The sequence below is a fragment of the Pavona decussata genome, unplaced genomic scaffold, assembly GCF_977016875.1.
Source record: "Pavona decussata unplaced genomic scaffold, jaPavDecu1.1 SCAFFOLD_19, whole genome shotgun sequence".
NCBI classification, from domain to species: Eukaryota; Metazoa; Cnidaria; class Anthozoa; order Scleractinia; family Agariciidae; genus Pavona; species Pavona decussata.
Window position 1 is genome coordinate 1,273,087 of NW_028145442.1, and position 18,821 is coordinate 1,291,907.

The 18,821-nt window shown below is 38.5% G+C and overlaps 2 protein-coding genes across 3 annotated transcripts; one reads left to right on the forward strand and one right to left on the reverse strand.

Annotated features, from left to right (window-relative positions):
- The first annotated feature begins 6,489 nt into the window (after nucleotides 1–6,489).
- On the forward strand, nucleotides 6,490–15,470 carry LOC146486949 (uncharacterized). The gene is made up of 9 exons (XM_085090946.1): nucleotides 6,490–6,771; nucleotides 7,583–7,649; nucleotides 10,303–10,413; nucleotides 10,949–11,019; nucleotides 11,386–11,419; nucleotides 12,117–12,181; nucleotides 12,816–12,888; nucleotides 13,018–13,174; nucleotides 13,662–15,470. The coding sequence occupies exons 1-9, from the start codon at nucleotides 6,562–6,564 to the stop codon at nucleotides 13,930–13,932; spliced, it is 1,059 nt and encodes a 352-aa protein (XP_084947072.1). The 5' UTR covers nucleotides 6,490–6,561; the 3' UTR covers nucleotides 13,933–15,470.
- On the reverse strand, nucleotides 13,792–18,819 carry LOC146486950 (DNA repair protein SWI5 homolog). Of its 2 annotated transcripts, XM_085090955.1 has the most exons (7): nucleotides 18,555–18,819; nucleotides 18,297–18,452; nucleotides 18,086–18,122; nucleotides 17,110–17,228; nucleotides 16,593–16,684; nucleotides 15,521–15,606; nucleotides 13,792–13,926 (listed from the first exon to the last, which is right to left on the reverse strand). In XM_085090955.1, the coding sequence occupies exons 1-6, from the start codon at nucleotides 18,725–18,727 to the stop codon at nucleotides 15,542–15,544; spliced, it is 642 nt and encodes a 213-aa protein (XP_084947081.1). In that variant the 5' UTR covers nucleotides 18,728–18,819; the 3' UTR covers nucleotides 13,792–13,926; nucleotides 15,521–15,541. The 2 variants fall into 2 exon arrangements, with proteins under 2 accessions (XP_084947081.1, XP_084947089.1); XM_085090963.1 differs by lacking the exon at nucleotides 18,297–18,452.
- Between the last annotated feature and the right edge of the window lie 2 nt (nucleotides 18,820–18,821).

Here is an 18,821-nt window from a genome sequence, read left to right on the forward strand (position 1 = left end):
ATAGCAACTTGGCGGGAAAAACTGATGGATGACAGCGTGAAATTTTCATTTCGTGCAAAGAGACGCCTGGTAGTAGAACCGAATATCAATATTATCCCTAGATACTCCCGCTTCTACTGCGGAAGTTAAAGAACTAGCATTCAAGTCTAACAATTGTACATACGAGTCGAGAAAAATACACGTGCCCTTCATGAGACGTCTCTCGTTTTGTGTCAGTTTTCCAGTTACACAACGCAGACAGAGTCTGGCGGAAACACCAGTCGCGCACGCAAAATAAAGGAGTTGTTGTTTGAACAATATCAAGTAGGAAACATAAGTAGAGTATAGCTTTTTTAGTCGACACTGTCAAAGCACAGTCCAATACTTGGTAAGGGGGCTGAATTTCTCTTTACGGCTTGACGACGCTCCCCCCCCCCCCCCCCCACCGAAATTTTTGGTGCAGGTGTGTTCAAACCCTGATCCTATTTCAGACCACTGATATGTAATTTTCCGGTACCGTTTTACAGAACTGGCCTCCAAAATTTATACTATTTTTACACCTGGTTTCTAGAATCCATACCCGTACCCGTTTCCGACTTTCAGATCAAAATGGTCAAAATCCATACCCTATTTCAGCCCACAATGGCTCGATCAAAACCCTACCCTTTGGGGTCGCACAAAACTATATAGCTTGGAGTACTCCCCTCCCGGGCACGAAAGTAAAACCTCGCCACTTGTGAGTTGGAGGTTGAAAGTTACACCCCCTCGAACCCCTTGTGAAAACATTAGCGAGCGGTAAAATAATGCCAAGGAAAGGAAGAGCAACAGATAAATTGGGAGGCTTTCATTTCCCTCGAAAGCTTCCGGACTACGGTGTCAGTCCAAGGCTGATCGTTGATCTCTACTTTGTTGTGTTGTATTTTTATTATTTGGCTTTACTCAACACTGTCTCTAGCTGTGTGGGCCACCTTAGCACCCAAAGTAAAACCTAACTTTTACTTTTGTTAGTATTTATGATTTGAAGTCTCGGTTCAAAGTTTAGTCTAGTTTGAAACACACCCGGGAACACACTAGGTCACTCGGAAATATTCCAGGAATTACAGGCATTAATCGTCTCGCTCTGCAACTGGCAAAATGCAATAGGTGTGTGACAACGGGTGCAATAAAAAGCTGAAATCTTGCCAAAAAAACTTACGTGTGCAATGAAGGGCGGATCCTGTGCGATTCGGTTGCTGAATGTTGTTTAGTGAGCGCGCGAGTGTGCAGCTACTCAATGGTATCTCGACGGAAGAGTAGCAAGGAAACAAAAGGAATATTTTTATGCACCGCAGAGACCTTGGGTAACCTTAAATTGGCAGCTGGTGAGTTTTCTATGATCAGGTGATAAATGGGTGTCGTAACAGGTTCTAAAAATGTCTTTCGAGTGGGTAGCGGTGATTGGCCAACACTGGAGTACACTGATGTGATACGTGATAAGAGCATTCAGGGGAGGGGGGGAGGGGGTGCAGAATTCTCTTGGACTTTTAAAGAATGATAAGGATTTCAACCATATGGGTTTAAAATATGTTTTCTGTCTGTCGTGGTGTCTGTGTTTTCCCTTTCTTAAAAGAAGGCGCTTTAAGACTCAAGCCACGAATTCAATTACATCTCTAAACAAACTTGCAAGATTTCTAAACCAACCTCGATTCATTAGGACTCAGATCTTAAAATAGAATAGAATCAGTCCCGCAGAGCCTGTTGGTTCCCCGGGGTTGGTTCAATTTCGCTTGGTGAATGGCGTTCAGGACTATAAATTCAAAATAATAGCGGGAAATCTGAGAGAAATTCAACTTTTTATCGAAGAAAACGAATCCTCTGGGATCAGAGAACCTTCAACTGTTGTTAAGGGTATAGAATAATTTACTTCTATTAAAGGGCTATTTTGGCCTATCTGGCACTAAAGCTGAGCGGATTATCCATGTATTTTTACATTTCGCAATAACCACGTTGCCAGGATCTTGGACGTGACAAGGAGAGAGTAAGTTAACGCGTAAAAGCAAGATATAATGTACTATGTGAAAATATGGTCCACCGGCGAGGATTCGAACCCTGGTACGGTCTCCTGTGTTCAAGGCAGACGTGAGGCCACCACACTACAGGCGAACCTACAGTGACAGCGAACAAAATAGTACAGCTTATTCTTGTTACATCTATCACGGGGTCGCTCACTCAACACGGAGAAAAGATCGACTAAGGGCCTTTTCATATGGGCCCGGTAGGCGGGGTGAATTTTGTCTTCTGTTCATATGGGAAATTTAATCCCGGTTACGGAGATGAAACTGAATGTCCAAAAGGCCCCCAAAATACCCGTGGAACCACTTCCGACTCGTCAGCGACCTTACAAGCCATGCGCAGTTGAAATGTTTCGTCACGGACGTACATGGACAGTCCCGGTATCCGCCGGGATGTTCATATGGGAAAAATTTCCAGCTCGATTACCGAGACCTTGGTCGCAAAAATCGAGATCTCGCGATCTCATAAGTCATATGAACACATCGAAGTTTTTGTAACGAAAAGAGTGGCGAGACGAGATCTCGGAAACCGAGCGAGCCAGCCCGGTCGACCGGGCTCATATGAAGAGGCCCTAATAGCTAAGAGAAGAGACCCTTTGATTGTATGCCACTTTGTGCTGAAACGAAATGGAACGAAAAAATCTTCGTTTCGCAAACTATAGCTATAGTAATGTCAGCTGTAATTACCACATCGGCTTAACAACAGAATCATAACGACAAGGCTTAACTTACAAAAAATGTTCATTGGACGAAAGTATCTGTGGTTTGAGTTTGCAAGACCAATCAGTATCAGACCAATCAGAGTTAATTCATTATGTAAGTCTTCAAATTTAAACATTTCAAATTTAAAGGTTAGCGATTTCGATAACATTAAAACACATATTCGATTAACTGTTACAAAAACCTCAATCAGCAGATTCTTAGATTTTCAGGTGTCTTGTTGTGCCTTCCAGCTTCTATTCGTAAATTGTGATTTCCAAGGCGAAATTTATTGACTTGTCTCTTGTGGAGTGTATTTTTTATTGGATCTAAAAAGTCAGTTTTGTGACAATCTTTTTTGAAGGTAGAGTAGAATTTCAGTTTTTTATTTAATTTCAATAAATCAAGTTTATGGTTCTTTGCCATTTAAATGAGATTGAAGACGAGCTACATTTGTTATTTTCTTGTCATCATTATAATGACATACGCAAAAAATTTTTCAATGGGATAAATGTTAGATATCAAAATTTTAATGATCTAGACAATACTTAAAAAATTTTGTTTCTTTTTAACAATGTTGATCTTTTTGTCTGTAGGACAATCGCTGCTTATATTTATGACTCAATGCTAATACGACAATCAATGTTAATTTAATTATTCAAATACAAACTATAATTTTATATTATATAGCTCTATTAAGTCGGTAATGCCATGTATACATATGGAAATACTGAATAAACTGTTGTTGTTGTTGTTGTTGTTGTATCTCAGCACTCCCGGGGGGGGTACTTAACAGATGTTTGGGTAGGGAGGTGCGGCCCGGGCTTTCAAACCCTGACCCTGTTATAGACACAATTCTCTGATTTCCCTATCCCGTTAAAGACAGAATTCAAAATTTTCAGACCCTATCTAAGACATTTAACCCAAAATCATACCCTGTTTAAGACTAGAATGAAATAAGAATACACTAGTTTCTTACTGTATTTTAATGCATTGGCAATCACAATCTACTTGAAGTCATTGAAATATCCTTCGTTCTTTAAAAGACCAATAAACAGTTTAAGCCATCAGGTCATGTGGCGATACCCTGTTTAAGACAGAAAGTGATGAAATAGATACCCCGTTCAAGACAAAACACCCTGAAAACCATACCCTATCGAGCCGCATGTTCCCGTTAAGGTCACTGCATAAGGGAGTCCCTCCCCCCCCCCCCCCCCCGGGCCCAGCACGGATGCACTCTTTTTTTATATATAAGGATTTATTTTATAAGAATATCGAGGCTGAAATTTGCAAAATTTTAAGAATATTTTAAGAATAAACCCGAGGCTGAGATTTTGATGATCAAATGCGCTTTACAGGAACAAAAATTAATACAAACAGTTGACTAATGTTAAACTACAGAGATAGAGTTTAATAATGAATCAGAATATAGCCAATAAAATGATAAAAACCTGCACTTGCCAAATGTTCGATGATAATGACAGTTCGATGCAGATCTGGACACCAAACACTTGGATATCCCAATACATTCTAAAACGGAAATGACATACGCTATAATCTAAGAATATTCACAAGAATAGAAACAAAAATATATTTTGATATAAAAAAAAGAGTGTAGAGGGGTAACACGAGGAAAGGGGTGCCTGAAACAGCAACACCTCGGAAAAAAGTGACAAACTGAAACGCAATAACTTGCTGGAGATTCCAAGAATCACCAAAAGTATAGTTAAAAATGCATGGTTAATACCAATGACAGCATAAACGTCGAAACTATCCAAAAACCGTACGAAATGACCCGAAAACGCAACACCTCAATTTATGCCTAACTCGGCTGAACCCGGTGGAGTACTCCCTTACAGTAGGAAAAGGTATGTGCTCTTTTGTTTGCGACGGCCTTCGGTTGAGCCAAACGGTTTTTGGTGTTGCGAGTCATTAATTATCATTCGTATCCGGATACTGGAGAAAGCACAGAGGACTAAAATTGTTCTAACCTGGATTCCAACAAACTGGCTGGAATTACTTCAGTTTCAGTCGTCGAGACGTCCTTCCCTGTGAAACTTAAAGTTTTGAGCGATTTTCCAGCCTGCAAAGTTTGTAGAACTCGACGAGATATCGGGCGTGCTAACAACTTTTACTTGCGTGCATCGCGTGCAGTATAATCTTGGAAATATAATACCCTGGGCCCAGTTCCTCAAAGCCCGGTCAAGCTAATCCTGGGTTAACATAAACTTTGATTCACGTTTAATGACTAATCAACAAAGATTCTTCCAAAAGATTTTTATCCTGTAGTTTTGACTTTTCTTCACTGTTAGCTGAAAATTAGCTCTTGAAAACATTTAAAATAGGCGAGATGAAAACTTTGGTTAATTTTTAATTGGGGATTAACGTTAATCGGCTTTCAAACAACCGGGCCCTGGAGTCGCGCACCGAGTTGACGTGCAGGCCCCAGTTGTTCAAAGGCCGGATAACTTTATCCGCTGGATAAGGCACTATTCAGGGTGTAAAATATACTTCACGTTCAACGTTGTCCAAGGTTTTCGTACACTCCTGAACTTAACTGTGGTTAGAGTGTGCATATTCGCTTGTACAAGAGGAAATACTGAAATCTTTTCCCAGATTGAAACTGTCGGATAGTGACTTATCCACAGGATAAAGTTATCCGGCCTTTGAACAACTGGGGCCAGGTTGTTACTCTTCAGTCATGTAAAACCTTACCTGGAAATTCTTAGTCAAACAGGATCTTAGGCAGACAGGATCTTTATCTCCAATTTGCATGTTCGCAATACCTAGTTCGCAATCCTAAAGAAATGTCATAGCATAGCTAGTAAATTCGTGTAATCAAATTCAATTGCGCGTGCGTGCTTCACATCAGACCGATTGTGCACACTGATGACGTAAGCAAACAAATCCCTCGAGAAAAAAATTTTCTCCGCGAGAAACTAATGCGTTGAAAATGTTATAAAACAATTGGTTCATGTGTCAACTGTACGTTCATCGAGATATGAAGCACGCAGGAAGTTTAGAGAGCACTCAAGAAGCTAGAGTACGCATCTGGGGAGCAAGGATGACACAGTGGTGAGAGCACTTGCCTCCCACCAATGTGGCCCGTGTTCGATTCCCGGACTCGACGTCATATGTGGATTGAGTTTGTTGTTGGTTCTCGTCCTTGCTCTGAGGGCAAAACAAAAAATATTGTTTAAGGACATTATTATTTGATATTATTTAAGGCCTTTTTCAGCCAGTTAATTCAGTTGACTAAATTTGGTGTGCATCGTGGCCCGAATTTTGGCGTGCGCACAAAACGCGCAAGGACGATACTCGTACGTGCACATGTCATACTCTGCGGTAGACTGGGCGATTTTGTGGTCCCGGAGAGTACTCCTAGGAATTGGGTGTACCATCCGGTTTTCCAAGTCTTATTTGTTTCAGATCAAAACATGTAATTTCCACTAACCGTTTTCAAATCCCTGCTGGTCTTTCAAACCAAAAATCTACACCCATTTCCCGCTGAACGACTCAAAAACCATAGACCGCATGATTGTTTAGAGAAAGATTGCTCACAGACAAATTTATTGTTCACTAGTATTGTCTTCCTTCTTTGGCGATGTGAACAGGAAAAAAAATGACAACAATAAGAGCCATATTTTTTTTCTGGAAAAAAAGAAAAGAAAGAAAGAAAGAAACAGTTCGCTGTTCCACTTGTTCAGAAGTCCGGTCCATATTTCGGTCCAAAAGCGAAAACGAGGCTCGTTGTCAAGGGCTCTTCGAACGCGACAAAATGGAGTGTGAGTGAACGAAGAATTCGAAAAGAAACTAGAGAATCTTTGACTATATGGATCTCATAGATTTAATTGGAGACTCGCGAACGGATAGCCTACCAGCTGGGTTTCTACGCTCGATAAAAATCAAGTACAAGCAAGAATCATCCCGAGTTTTCCCGCCAGGAACGCCGTACAACGCTGATATCACCGGCGGTAAGGCCAATTCGAAGGAAGGAGAATTTCAGAGAACCATGTCGGCAGCTAGCGGGGCTTCTGTGCCGGTAAGGTACCCAGCACTGCTAAAGAGTATCTTTACTTAAGTCTTCATGCTTCTTTCCCGGTTATCGCAAATTGTCTGTGGCCTCAACGTTGGCTTTTCTTCTGATTTGTTTACAACTAAAATTCATGGGTCAGGGCTTATGGAGGTCAAGGCAGGTTACTGAATTTTTTTATATTCTTGCAATGGGGGGTTTGTTAGAAGGAGAGAAGGCTAATTACAGGAAAGTACGGTAGTAAGATTTAATTTGTGTCGTTACGAGTTGAGTTCTGAGCACATTATGCCTTTCGTGATAGACGCTACTTACAAATAATTAATAAACACCAATTAATTGTAATTAGCATGAAGATTCTATGGGGTATGAATTTTAAATTTACATGTAGATGAACTCTTCAAGAAGACTGAGAACCTCAAGACTTAAACCCAGTGCGATTTACACATTTACTACAGGAACAAGAAGAATCAACAAGCTCTCGATATATTTCGATAAACAGCTCTGCATTAAAACTTTTTTCCCTTAGTAAAACTCCACCTCAGTTGAAATGAGAATTAAGTTTTCTCGTCATGTGCTGTCTGTGGTGGTGGCCAAGTTATGCCGAATGACTGATAAATGGGTTAAGTAGGGTAGGGTAGCAGTAGCCCATATATCATGCCATTCCTAGTTTATTATTTGTTTATATATTTTTCTACTCTAATCCCATCACAATGCAGACTGATCTGCATCTTTTTTATGCATAATCCCTAATTACTATAGGCTGCAGTAAATTGTTATTAATTTTCATAAAAACAGTATATATTAATAATTGTGTTTTTAGAGTTTCATGGGATGGCGTGTTCCACCGAGACTGATTCAGCAGAACAGAACTCAGCTGCAGTTGGCAGGTAACACTGAACATTGCACTAGATGGTCTGTTGCATTTTAAGCTTTGTATGTACAGAGTGGTGTTGCATGTACTGTAGATGCAGTTTAAACTCCTCTTTATAGTCAGAAATTGGCTCTATTTACATGCAGTATCTGTAATTTTAAAATATTTCATTTAATGTAAACATAAAAGCTGTACATTTTGTGAGTACCATGGACTTAAAGTACTGTATGCCTTCACACTGAAATTTATGGAGTAAAAAATGGCTACGGGAGTTCAAAAGAACAAAATAATAGTGATATTTTTAATAAAGATATAAATTATACATGTAACTTCAGTTAATATCTCCATTAGCGTGTGACTGCATGGATCTGTATACGAGCTGTAAACTGCCGCTTCTAAGCCCTGAGCTTATAAAACTAAATTGTAAGGGGTTTTGGATGGGCTTAATATTATTATTATAAATGGATGGGCTTATTGGGCGATTCCAGAAAATATCCATACCATACCACGGACGGCTTTTAGGATTTCCGAAGGGGAGGGGGGGTTCACGATTATGGAATTCTGAGGGCATGGGGGGTATTTACGATTGGATATCGGAAGGCACTGGTGAATTCCACAGGTGGGATTTCTGGGGTAGAAAGTGTAGAGTAAGTTCCTTGAAAACGCGCTGTTGTAGTGGACTTTTGTAGTTCGTAAATAAAATTATCCACGAGCGTATGACCGCGGAAGCAGAAGACAAGCATCGATAGATCGTCCGATAGATCATGATACATTTCATGTACACTACATGAAGCATATGGGTTGAGAACACTTTTCGTGCACACTACATGACGTATAAAAGGAACCAAAACGACTCGACGGTATATCACAGGGCGCCCACACAAACTATGTGACCGTTTGTATTTTGAATTTATAGAGGCAATGTATGGGAATATCGAAAATCCTCATATTATCGTACTAGATTGCGATAGATATTCTCATTTAACATCAAAATAAACGTAGTTTTACCTTAAATGTTGTGTGTTGTCATTCCTGAGGTTGAAGACGGCGATTTTAGCCATTTCGAAGGGTTCGGCGTTGAACGTTCACTCGAGCATAATAGAAGAGTGACAAGGGAGGAAAACTTGTTTTGAAAGGGTTCCAGCGCCGGAGCGATTTTTCCCCCAAAAAACGCATCGCTCTGATTTCAAACTTCACAGCATAAAGGTCAAAATATTTTCGATTCTTCTCGTACCTTCCAATCGAAAATCCATCCAAACGGCCCGGAGCTAGTCCTCGAAGGAAATCAAAATCCCACAGTATTCGAGCGAGTGGAATGCGTAGCAAAATTCATACATGCCATTGTCTAACATCGTCCAATCAGAAAGGGGCAATCAGCGGGATGGTTTGTGGCTGGCACGTAAGAATTTTGCTACGCATTCCACTCGCTCGAATACTGTGGGATTTTGATTTTCTTCGAGGACTAGCTCGGCGGGCTGTTTGGATGGATTTTCGATTGGAAGGTACGAGAAGAATTGAAAATATTTTGACCTTTATGCTGTGAAGTTTGAAATCGGAGCGATGCGTTTTTTGGGGGAAAAATCGCTCCGGCGCTGGAACCCTTTCAAAACAAGTTTTCCTCCCTTCTCGCTCTTCTATTACGCTCGAGTGAACGTTCAACACCGAACCCTTCGGAATGGCTAAAATCGCCGTCTTCAACCTCAGGAATGACAACACACAACACTACGTTTATTTTGATGTTAAATGAGAATATCTATCGCAATCTAGTACGATAATACGAGGATTTTCGATATTCCCATACATTGCCTCTATAAATTCAAAATACAAACGGTCACATAGTTTGTGTGGGCCCCCTGTGGGTATATTTGACTGCTGAAAGATTTTAACTGTCTGAATTTGAGGTATTCTGCTTTGTAAACGTCAAAACAGCACAAGAAAACAAAGAGGAGTAAAACTGCCGTAAATGGTGTTTATTATTATAGCCAAATTCGGACTTAAAAAGAAGTTTTCACAGCCTGGCCACTAGCGGTAGGTTTTTCTTGTCGCTGAAGAGTAAAGCTTGTCACCTAGCGCCGCTAGATCACAGCCCTGAGGAGGCATAAATTGATGTTCGTTTGTTCATATAGGCATTGCTAAGTCGAAAATGTACTTCCCAGAAAAACCGGAAATTCTGAATGGGAGGGGGGGTTCACGATTATGGAATTCTGAGGGCATGGAGGGGTAATGCATTTTGGAATTTCCGAAGGCAAGGGGGGGTTAAAACATGGAAGCCGTCCGTTGTTGGGTATGGATATTTTTTGGAATTGCCCATTTCCAAGGGGGCTCGTAACTGGAATAAAAATAATGTTTCAAAACAAGCTGTACGTACCAGTGTTGATTGAAATACAATTTTCATTTTCTGGTTTTCAATAAATTTATTAAGCTTTAAAACGTCAATATTTGGAACCAAATTAAAACTAACAACACAAACAAAACTAGAAGGGGCCTCATAATAGGATTTATTTTTTTGGTTTACAGGTAGATGGGCCTATAACCGGGGGAGGGGGCTTATAAGTGGGGGGGGGGGGGGTATATAAACGGCAGTTTACGGTATTGTGTTTATTCATGTTTACACTGTACCCTTGTTCACAGCTGAAATCCTTAACTTTGTTTCCTCTTCCATGCATAAGGTGGATACAATGCTGGGAGAGACAAGCTAGGGTCCAGAATGTCTGTACAGAGCAAAAGATCAATTACCAGTGCACAGATGCATCCAGTTGGCAGGGGATTAAAGGATGAATGTAGGTCATCAAACATTTATACAATCAAGTACAATGTGTTTTATGCATGTATTGAGGGGACAAAGAAAAACAGAGGGTGACTGGCAGGCCAAACTATTGCAAAACAGGTCACTGCTTGTTTTAGGAGAAAACAGTTTTAAATTAATTGTGCAGTTCCAGAAAATATCCATACTCCCCCCATGGAAGGTTTTTTGTTTAATGCACCCTCCCCGCAGTAAATTCCAGTTTAGCTTGAGTTCATACTTTCCTTCTAAAATTTTGGCTTTTAAGACCCCTCCTCCCCCTAGGAATTCCCAGTGACCTTCCCTGGGGTGGGTATGGATTTTTTTCTGGAACTGTACATTACTGAGCTTATAGTCTTGATGAAAATGCCCACTGGTTTTTACCATATATTTAAAATGTGTTTAGTTATATTATTTACCAGAAATACATTGAGAAATTTTGGGTACAAAATAATCATCTGATGTATAAACTTTGAAAAATTATACTATTTTTAATCTAAATTCCATGATTTTGTACAATATTATTTACACAGTACCAAGGCTTGAGTCAGCTAACTCAGTGAGGAAAAGTCCCTTTCAGAAGCCGGCAACACCACTAGTGCAAGTGAGTTACATGTTTCTTACTTACTGTTCACCACTTTTGAAAGTATTGAAATTTCAGTTGGGAATAAAGATGATGATCTTTGAGGATTACAGGTGAAGATCCTTAAGAATCCCTTTCAATATCCTCAAAGATCCTTATGCAGATATTCAAGGATCCTAGAAGATCTTTCAAAGGGACATTAAAATTAGCACTTAATTTTCACTTTTCCTCCAGTCTAGGTAACAAAATTAGCTGGACTGTTACGTTACCACTTCAGCTATTACCATTTCCAGGAAATAAATTTTGATATTGATTTATACTCCTAATAGCTAATCAAAATTATCATAAAATACATGTGGCATTCATTTTCATGTGATGCACATCCAGACACCACTGCCGGCAATGAGGAAACTAAGCCAAGGTAAGGGGCTAAAATCATCTATTGTGTAATTCCTGAAAACTGGCTTTGTTGTTGTTGATGTTTTTGATACTTGCAGCTGGCAAATTCAATATACTAGGAATGACTATTAAGGACGGTCTTTTTGCGTATTTCATGACTATGCAGGGAAAGCACATCTTAGTGATGGCTACTGAAATCAGCATGCGTGTATAATCTTAATTTATTTAGTTCTGAACACGTTCAATGATATACATATATATATATTTTTTTATTTTGAAACCCCAGGAGTTTTCATGATCTCTGCTATGACCTTTCAAAGTTTCCTGGACTGGAAGTGATCTTTGGTTTTTATGAGACAGTTTCATTGTTTTTTCATTGGAGTACTTAGTAGTTAATTTTCTCTTATTCTCTTTTATGTACCAAAACCAAATTGTCATTTTATTTGTCCAAGAATGTTTTTCTCCATGACTTTTCATGTTATCCATGTTCTTTTGAGCCTGGAATTTTTTTTAGTAATTTCCAAAATGATGTGCTGGCCTGTCAAGATTTTGAATTTCCATTATCCCTACAAACCTTGTACAACATACTGTTAAAAAGTATTAAAAAATAATTTACCCCTGTGTTCAATTAACATTCAGAAATCACCATACAACTGTTGTTTAATAGTACCATAATATAACTTTAATCCTGTTTATTTTTCTTGATTTAAATAATTTAGATAAGAGTAAGGATAAGAGCATTTTGGAAGAGCTGGAAGAGGCAAAGAAACTCGCTGTGGAAAAGGTAAGGCTTATCATTAGAAATCCTAAAGTCAAATCCCATAGCAATCTTTATTAGTAAAGTATATCATGTCACTTGCAATCAGGGGGAAAAGTTGCAAAGAAATGATTAATTGTAGACCTTATACAGAAAATTAAAGGCTAGCATTTTTATATTCTTTTGTCTGCATTCAAATTAGCTGTTAACTAACCTCATTCAGGGTAAAATATTATTTTGATTTTTGAACTCAAGAACAAGGTTAGTAGGGCTAATTTGAAGCAAACAGAAGAATATCAAAATGTCAGCCATTTTTTCATAGGGTCTATATGTTTTACAGGTTATTAACCATTTTTAGACACCATAACTATGCATGCGCAAGTGAAAATAAATGATAAATACGAAGAACATTTCGGTGTCATCATGATGCCATTATCAAGTTTGGAGTAATAATATTGAAATAAAGTCAATGTCAGAAATAATGGAGTCGTCATGACGACACCAAAACGTTGTTTGTATCTAAACCTTTACTTATATCTATGCAAGTAATGATAAATTAACAGGGAAAAAGAAGCTAAAAAGTGAATGAAAATTAAACCAAACAGTCAAAAATCTGAGTAAAAATGGCTCAACTTCCTTTCTCTCTAACTTGTTATTTCAGTCCATCAAGAAAACAGTCCATCCTCACTCACTGGAAGTAGTGGGCACATGGTTAAAAACAGCTACAGACAAAGGTTCATTTGAATTGAATTCTCTTAATATACTCTTCTTCCAACAGCACATTACATGTATTTAGAAATTCAGTATCAGTGATATAAATAGCTGAAGAAACGTTTAATTTTACTTTTTGTTTGTGTTTAAAGAGCGTGAGCTAGCACTGAAGTTCTTCAGTACCCTGTCTGGAGTAAAGACAGACAAGCTGGACTTGGTTGGCCAGAAATTTAACAATGACCACACAGAGGGGAACTGTGAAGTCTGTGACAGTGGAAGAATTGAAGACACTCTGGAAGCATTGGCTAGGTATGTCAAAGTAAAGAAACTACAGGGCATTAGTAGAACATTGACTTCTGCAAATTATATCATTACTTGATACTTTCAGATGAATTTTTTCAGCCAGTGATGAAGGCATCCTCGGGTCATTAAACTTTCTTTTTCGCAGTATGACTGCATCACATTGTCTATCATTAACAAGATGACCTATTCAGAGCTACCCTTTGTCAGAGTGAATGATGAAGGGTTATAGCACTCAAAACGTCAGCTTGTTAATCTCTTTATGGAGGCCAATAATACCAATTCAGTTGATAACACCAAGTATACACATAAGAAAGTTATGCTGAAGTCCTTTGCTTAATTTTCCTTTGTTATTGTGGTTGGCAGTTTTGTTGTGAGCATACAACTTTTTTTAGCCACAAACTGACTGACAAATCCAAAATAATGACTCAATAATATTGTTAGTGATCAACCTTTTTGTCTGCCACAATTTATGTCTGTTGTTGGCATTGCCCAGGGATGATGCCGTTGTCTCTCGTGGCAGACTTCTCTACAATCCCAAGAGGACACCGGACATCACCAAACATTCCTACTACCAGAGAGCCAGGCAGCGCTTGCCAGGACATGTACGACAACAGTTCCAGACTTGGCACCACCTCCCTGTTTATCAGGTTCCCAGCGATGCTGCCATTAACAAGAGTGCAATGTTTACCCAGCCTCACCGGGCCTTTGGACGGCATTTTACCATCCATCCAGAATGGGGACTGCACAAGCCCGTTGTCCTGTGAAGGAAAAGTTCAAGGAAGTCACTTTAGAGTGTGTAGAGTGAAAAATGGCTAAAAGCCTCAAAAATCTCTTTTTTTAAGTAAAGGGTGCATTTTTATAATAATATTGAAACACATTCTGGATATTTTGAAATCAGAACACCTAACTGTGGCACATTTTCTTCCTCCAAAATGATGAAAGAAGATTCACCTTTTTTTCATGTATTTTGCTGTTTGTTTATTTTTTGTGTAAACAGTTTTTGAAACTGGTTTTTCTTGTAAAATTTAACAATCAACACCCTCTTTTTCTGAATGTCCCACAATTTCATGTAGTCCTGTCAAGCATCAGTTCTCAACATTAACAGAGCCTCCACTGTTATTCTTTCGGATGCATTTACATGTAAATTTGACAACCAAACGACATCATTAGAATCCAAAACAGTAGCACAGGAAACTAATATTATTTTATTGTTTCATCACAGACAAGTGAAAAATTTTATTGTTTCATCACAGCCTGAAGTGAGAGTGAAATGTGATTTTCATGTTTTCCAAAGAATCTGGAAAAGAAAGTACTTTCAGAAAAATTATTTAAAAATAATGTGGATTTCTTTCAAGAGTGGAAGTTCCAATTAAATACAAAAATTACTTGGTTTCCAGTTTATGTTTGGCTGGTTTTCTTTTGAATTTTGTTCTGTGTTTTGGCTTGGTTAAGATATACATTAGCTTCGGCTTTTCTACTAACAATATAATTATGAAAGCACTTGGTTGAGAGAGTAATCTGTTTAGTGTGATTGATCATGTAATTGTTATGAGAACAATAATTATGAATCTTGTTTGTATTTCTCAAACTCATTGATAATTTATTAATCAAATGTGACCACAACTCCAGACTTCGTGGAGGTTTTGATACCACTTTTGCTGATTCTACTTTTTAATAGTTTAGTTAGTTTTTGTAATTAAATGGCTTGTTGGAGAAAATGTGTGTAAACCTAAACACTTGACCGATGAGAGTGGTTCATCAGAACTTTAATCTGCTCAAATTACTTCCTGTAAACTTTGACACTGTTTTCCCATTGTCTTAACTCTGTCAAAGTTGCATTTGCTGATCAAACACTCTCTCCGCTTCATATATTAAATTATTAATTTAATAACCTGAATGGTCATCATATTGAGAGCTAAGTGTTTGCACTCTGAGAATGACTTCTACTCAGGTTGTTCAAACACCAATACTCAAACTGTTACTGGCACCATAAACAAACTAAATACTGAATACTTGTGGGTTAATACTTGGGTAGTTTCATGTAATGTATGGTGAACACTTTAGTAAAATCAGCTCAGACTGGTCTGGTTGAAGTAGTTTGTTCCAGGAGGACACAACATGTGTCCATTTTAATCATTTTTGACGTTATCACATTCTTATTATGCTTGGAGTTTTAACTCTGTTGAGTTGACTTAAAAAAATTTTAAAATCGTTTGTCTCACATCCAGATTGAAATTCAGAGAATGATGTAATGTTTGTGTTTGTAATGTTTGGTTATACATTAAAAGTAGTTTCCTTTTAATCTGTTTTTCTGACACTTTTTTTCCTCGCCCTCCTCCACCCCTTTCCTACCTGATTGTATGAAACTGGAATCTAGTCTTCTAGGTCCAGTCCAAATTCTTGATACATAGCTCTTGTGGTTGTGCCATCCATCTCAGCTGTTAACAACGAAAACAAATGAGAATTAACAAATCGACGGCAGTTTTCTATGGTCTATACTCTTATAGACCATAAAATGACGTCAAAAAATGTTCAAAACTCAAGTGGAACCACGAGCCGCAGGCGAGTGGTTTCACTGCCAAGTTTTGGACATTTTATGGCGTCAATTTATTGTCTATAAGAGTATAGACCATAGAAAACTGCCGTCGATTTGTTTTTTACAACAACATGGAAAAAGTACGAGCGGAATTGACTATTTTATTCGTTGAGAAAGCGTGCGCGTTACATCTGACGTCATTTTTATTGTCTGTACTCTTATAGACAATAGCTACGAGCCAATCAGCGTGCGAGAATTTGGACAGTTATTGTAAAAATCAATGTGGATCCCTAGCTGTTTTGTTGTGGAAGGGAATTGATTTGTAGACCAATAAACCCACCAGGCAACAGGGCTCTTTCATAAATGAAGTGTAGAAGAAAGATCCTCTGCAGTTAGTATGCAACTTAAGCAGTTGCGAAAAGAAAGCATGAAAAAAATTCAGGCTTGAAGTGTACATTAAATGCCACATCCAGAGGTAACAGAGAGCTGAGTACCAAATCAGTCGACTGACAAATAATTCCTGTCATATTTTAGAGCTCATTACCCTGAAGATACTGCCATACATTTGTAACTCTACCGGTAGTCTTTTTACATCCTAAGCAGTACCATCCACAAATTTCCCCCCCAAAAAGGTACAACGACCAGGTATGAATCAAGGTTAACACTAAAACAATTACCTGCTCCCAATTTCCATGTGTGATATCGCAGGTTCATACTCTTTTGGACTTTTTAAAAATCCATGACTTTCCGATTACAAGACCTTTTAAAGTTTTCTATGACAAGATTTTCCAGGTTTTTCATGACCCATATGAACCCTGTATTGGATTTGGGTTTTACCCTTATTAACATTGGGCTCATAATGTAATAATATATAAGTTATATACATACCTAATTTACCAATGAGGAGCTGTCCAACATCCTTGATTTCATTGTATTCATGAAGCTTGTCTATGTGAGCCTGAAGCTCCTCTTCACTGTATCTGATAATGACCGAACAAAAACTATTGTCGACCATGTTTTTCAGGTTCATGGCAAATGCCATGAAAAGTGCTGCTCAAAAGAGTTCATTTGAATAGTAACCATCTAATATGTTGTAAAACCTCACTATACACAAAACACTTAAAAGATTTATTTTATAAACAACAGAGCGTTTCCATCAATGGACTATCAGCTGATTGATAGCTGCCTTGCAGAAATTTAATTTGTAACTTTAATGAATTTAAATTAAATTAGTATAGCGTATAATTCCATGACAAGATGATCAAATAAGTTAATGGATGGAGGCTGACTTTGCCCCGGAAATATTTAATTCTTTGCCAAACTCCAAATGAATGAGCGTTTGATGTATAAAACAAGGAAAGCAGTTTAATATGCAGTGTTAATTTTTTCTTTCTTATCTACGCACTCTTCACTGAGTTCTTTGATTTCCTGGTTCAGGACTTCCATCTTTGCCTCTAAACCCTGAATCTCTCCTAACAATGATGTTTTCTCTTCAATGGGAGCATGCTGTTGTCTTGACTGAAGCTGAAACATTCAATATAATAAATAACTAAGTGCCCAATAACATACCAAATTCCATCCTAAATGGGAGGAGAGGGCGGCGGCTGAGATTTCACCTGGGGGTAACCCGCAATATAAACTGCATATGCTTTATGGATAGTTGTGCTGCTGTGAAGGGTATGATTGTTTTTCAAGCAGTTTAGTCTGGAATAGGGTATGAAAATCAGAGAGTTTTGGTCTAGAATAGGGTTGTCTTGAGAAAAAGTAGTCCGAAGGTCCTTACAGTCTCTGGAAAATAGAAAGTGTGTAGGATTGGGTAGGTTTTTTGGTGTCTAGTCTACAATAGGGTGGAAAAATGAAGCTGAACATGGTCTGGTCAAGGGGAAAAGCTTCAGAGTACAGTGTACCAGTACAGTGGCACACCCCACCCAAAAATCCACTGAGTATCCACCCCCTAGGAGATTTCATCTCAATAACACAATGAATTCCTCTAAATTCTCTTGAAGCTATGTGGGCAAAAAGCCGCTATTTTCGATTCCTTTTGCAAAAAGAAAGGAAGATAGTTTCTAGAATTGAACTATACAAAATTTTTTCTGACACTTTTTATGAAATGATTATATTCGATAGGAAAGGGCCCCAGGGTGTAGTAAGGTCAGAGATGATTAGAAAGACTGAAGGGCCATGACTTTTTAATTCTGAATCATTTTAAGCCTAATTACATTTAATCATTTCAGATCATTTACACCGCGCAGTTTCTATAAAGAATATTCAACTGCGCATTACAGTAATCTGGGTAATGCTCTCCCAAATCCACTTTTCTGAAGCAAGAGCCGCTGGATGTGCTAGTGATATTTATAAAATGTGAGAAGTTCACAACTTACAGGAGACTTGAAAGGTTGTCTTAATTTGGAACTGCTCCTGCAAAACGTTGACAGAGAAACAAAGCCGAATGATTAGTCCGGGTAAAATCAATGCTGAACACTGAACGCAGACTTGGTAAAAAAATTATTAAGAGAATGTTTCATTGTACAAAATTGTGCTGTTTAAAACAAACCAAAGTAATTACAGTGATATGTGAAACATTATATTTACCTCGAGCCCAAAGCTGGTCGCTTCCCGTAGGTCCCTGGTGTTTCTTGCTCTTTTGGCAGGGTAATTTGTGTTGCAAGTTTTGTACGTTTCGTATCACTATCTTGGACATTTAGCGTATACACTGAGGTTTTCGATTCTCTTTTCACAGAGCTGCATCTGTCGGAAATTAAGGATTCAATTAAAATTAAAATGCTCAAAACATTGTAAACGCGACGGGCCGGACAGCTTAGATTATGGCGTAAGAACAGAAAAGCTCACATCTTTTGTTGGTCCCTCAAACGCTGCACTGCTCTCTCGGTTTCTGGGGATGAAAGGAATGAAATCTTCACTATCTCAGCAAGAGAAAGGGGGTCATTTCTCGATTTCAGACAACGTAAAACACGATCTTCATGATCAGAATTTTCCGTATTTGCCGACGTCTTTGCCGCCATTTTACAAATGGCGCGGAGAGAATGGCGCTACTTTCCCATTGGCTCAATGAAATTGTGCGGCTGCGTTTAACGGTCAGTTATTGCTCGCGTTGGC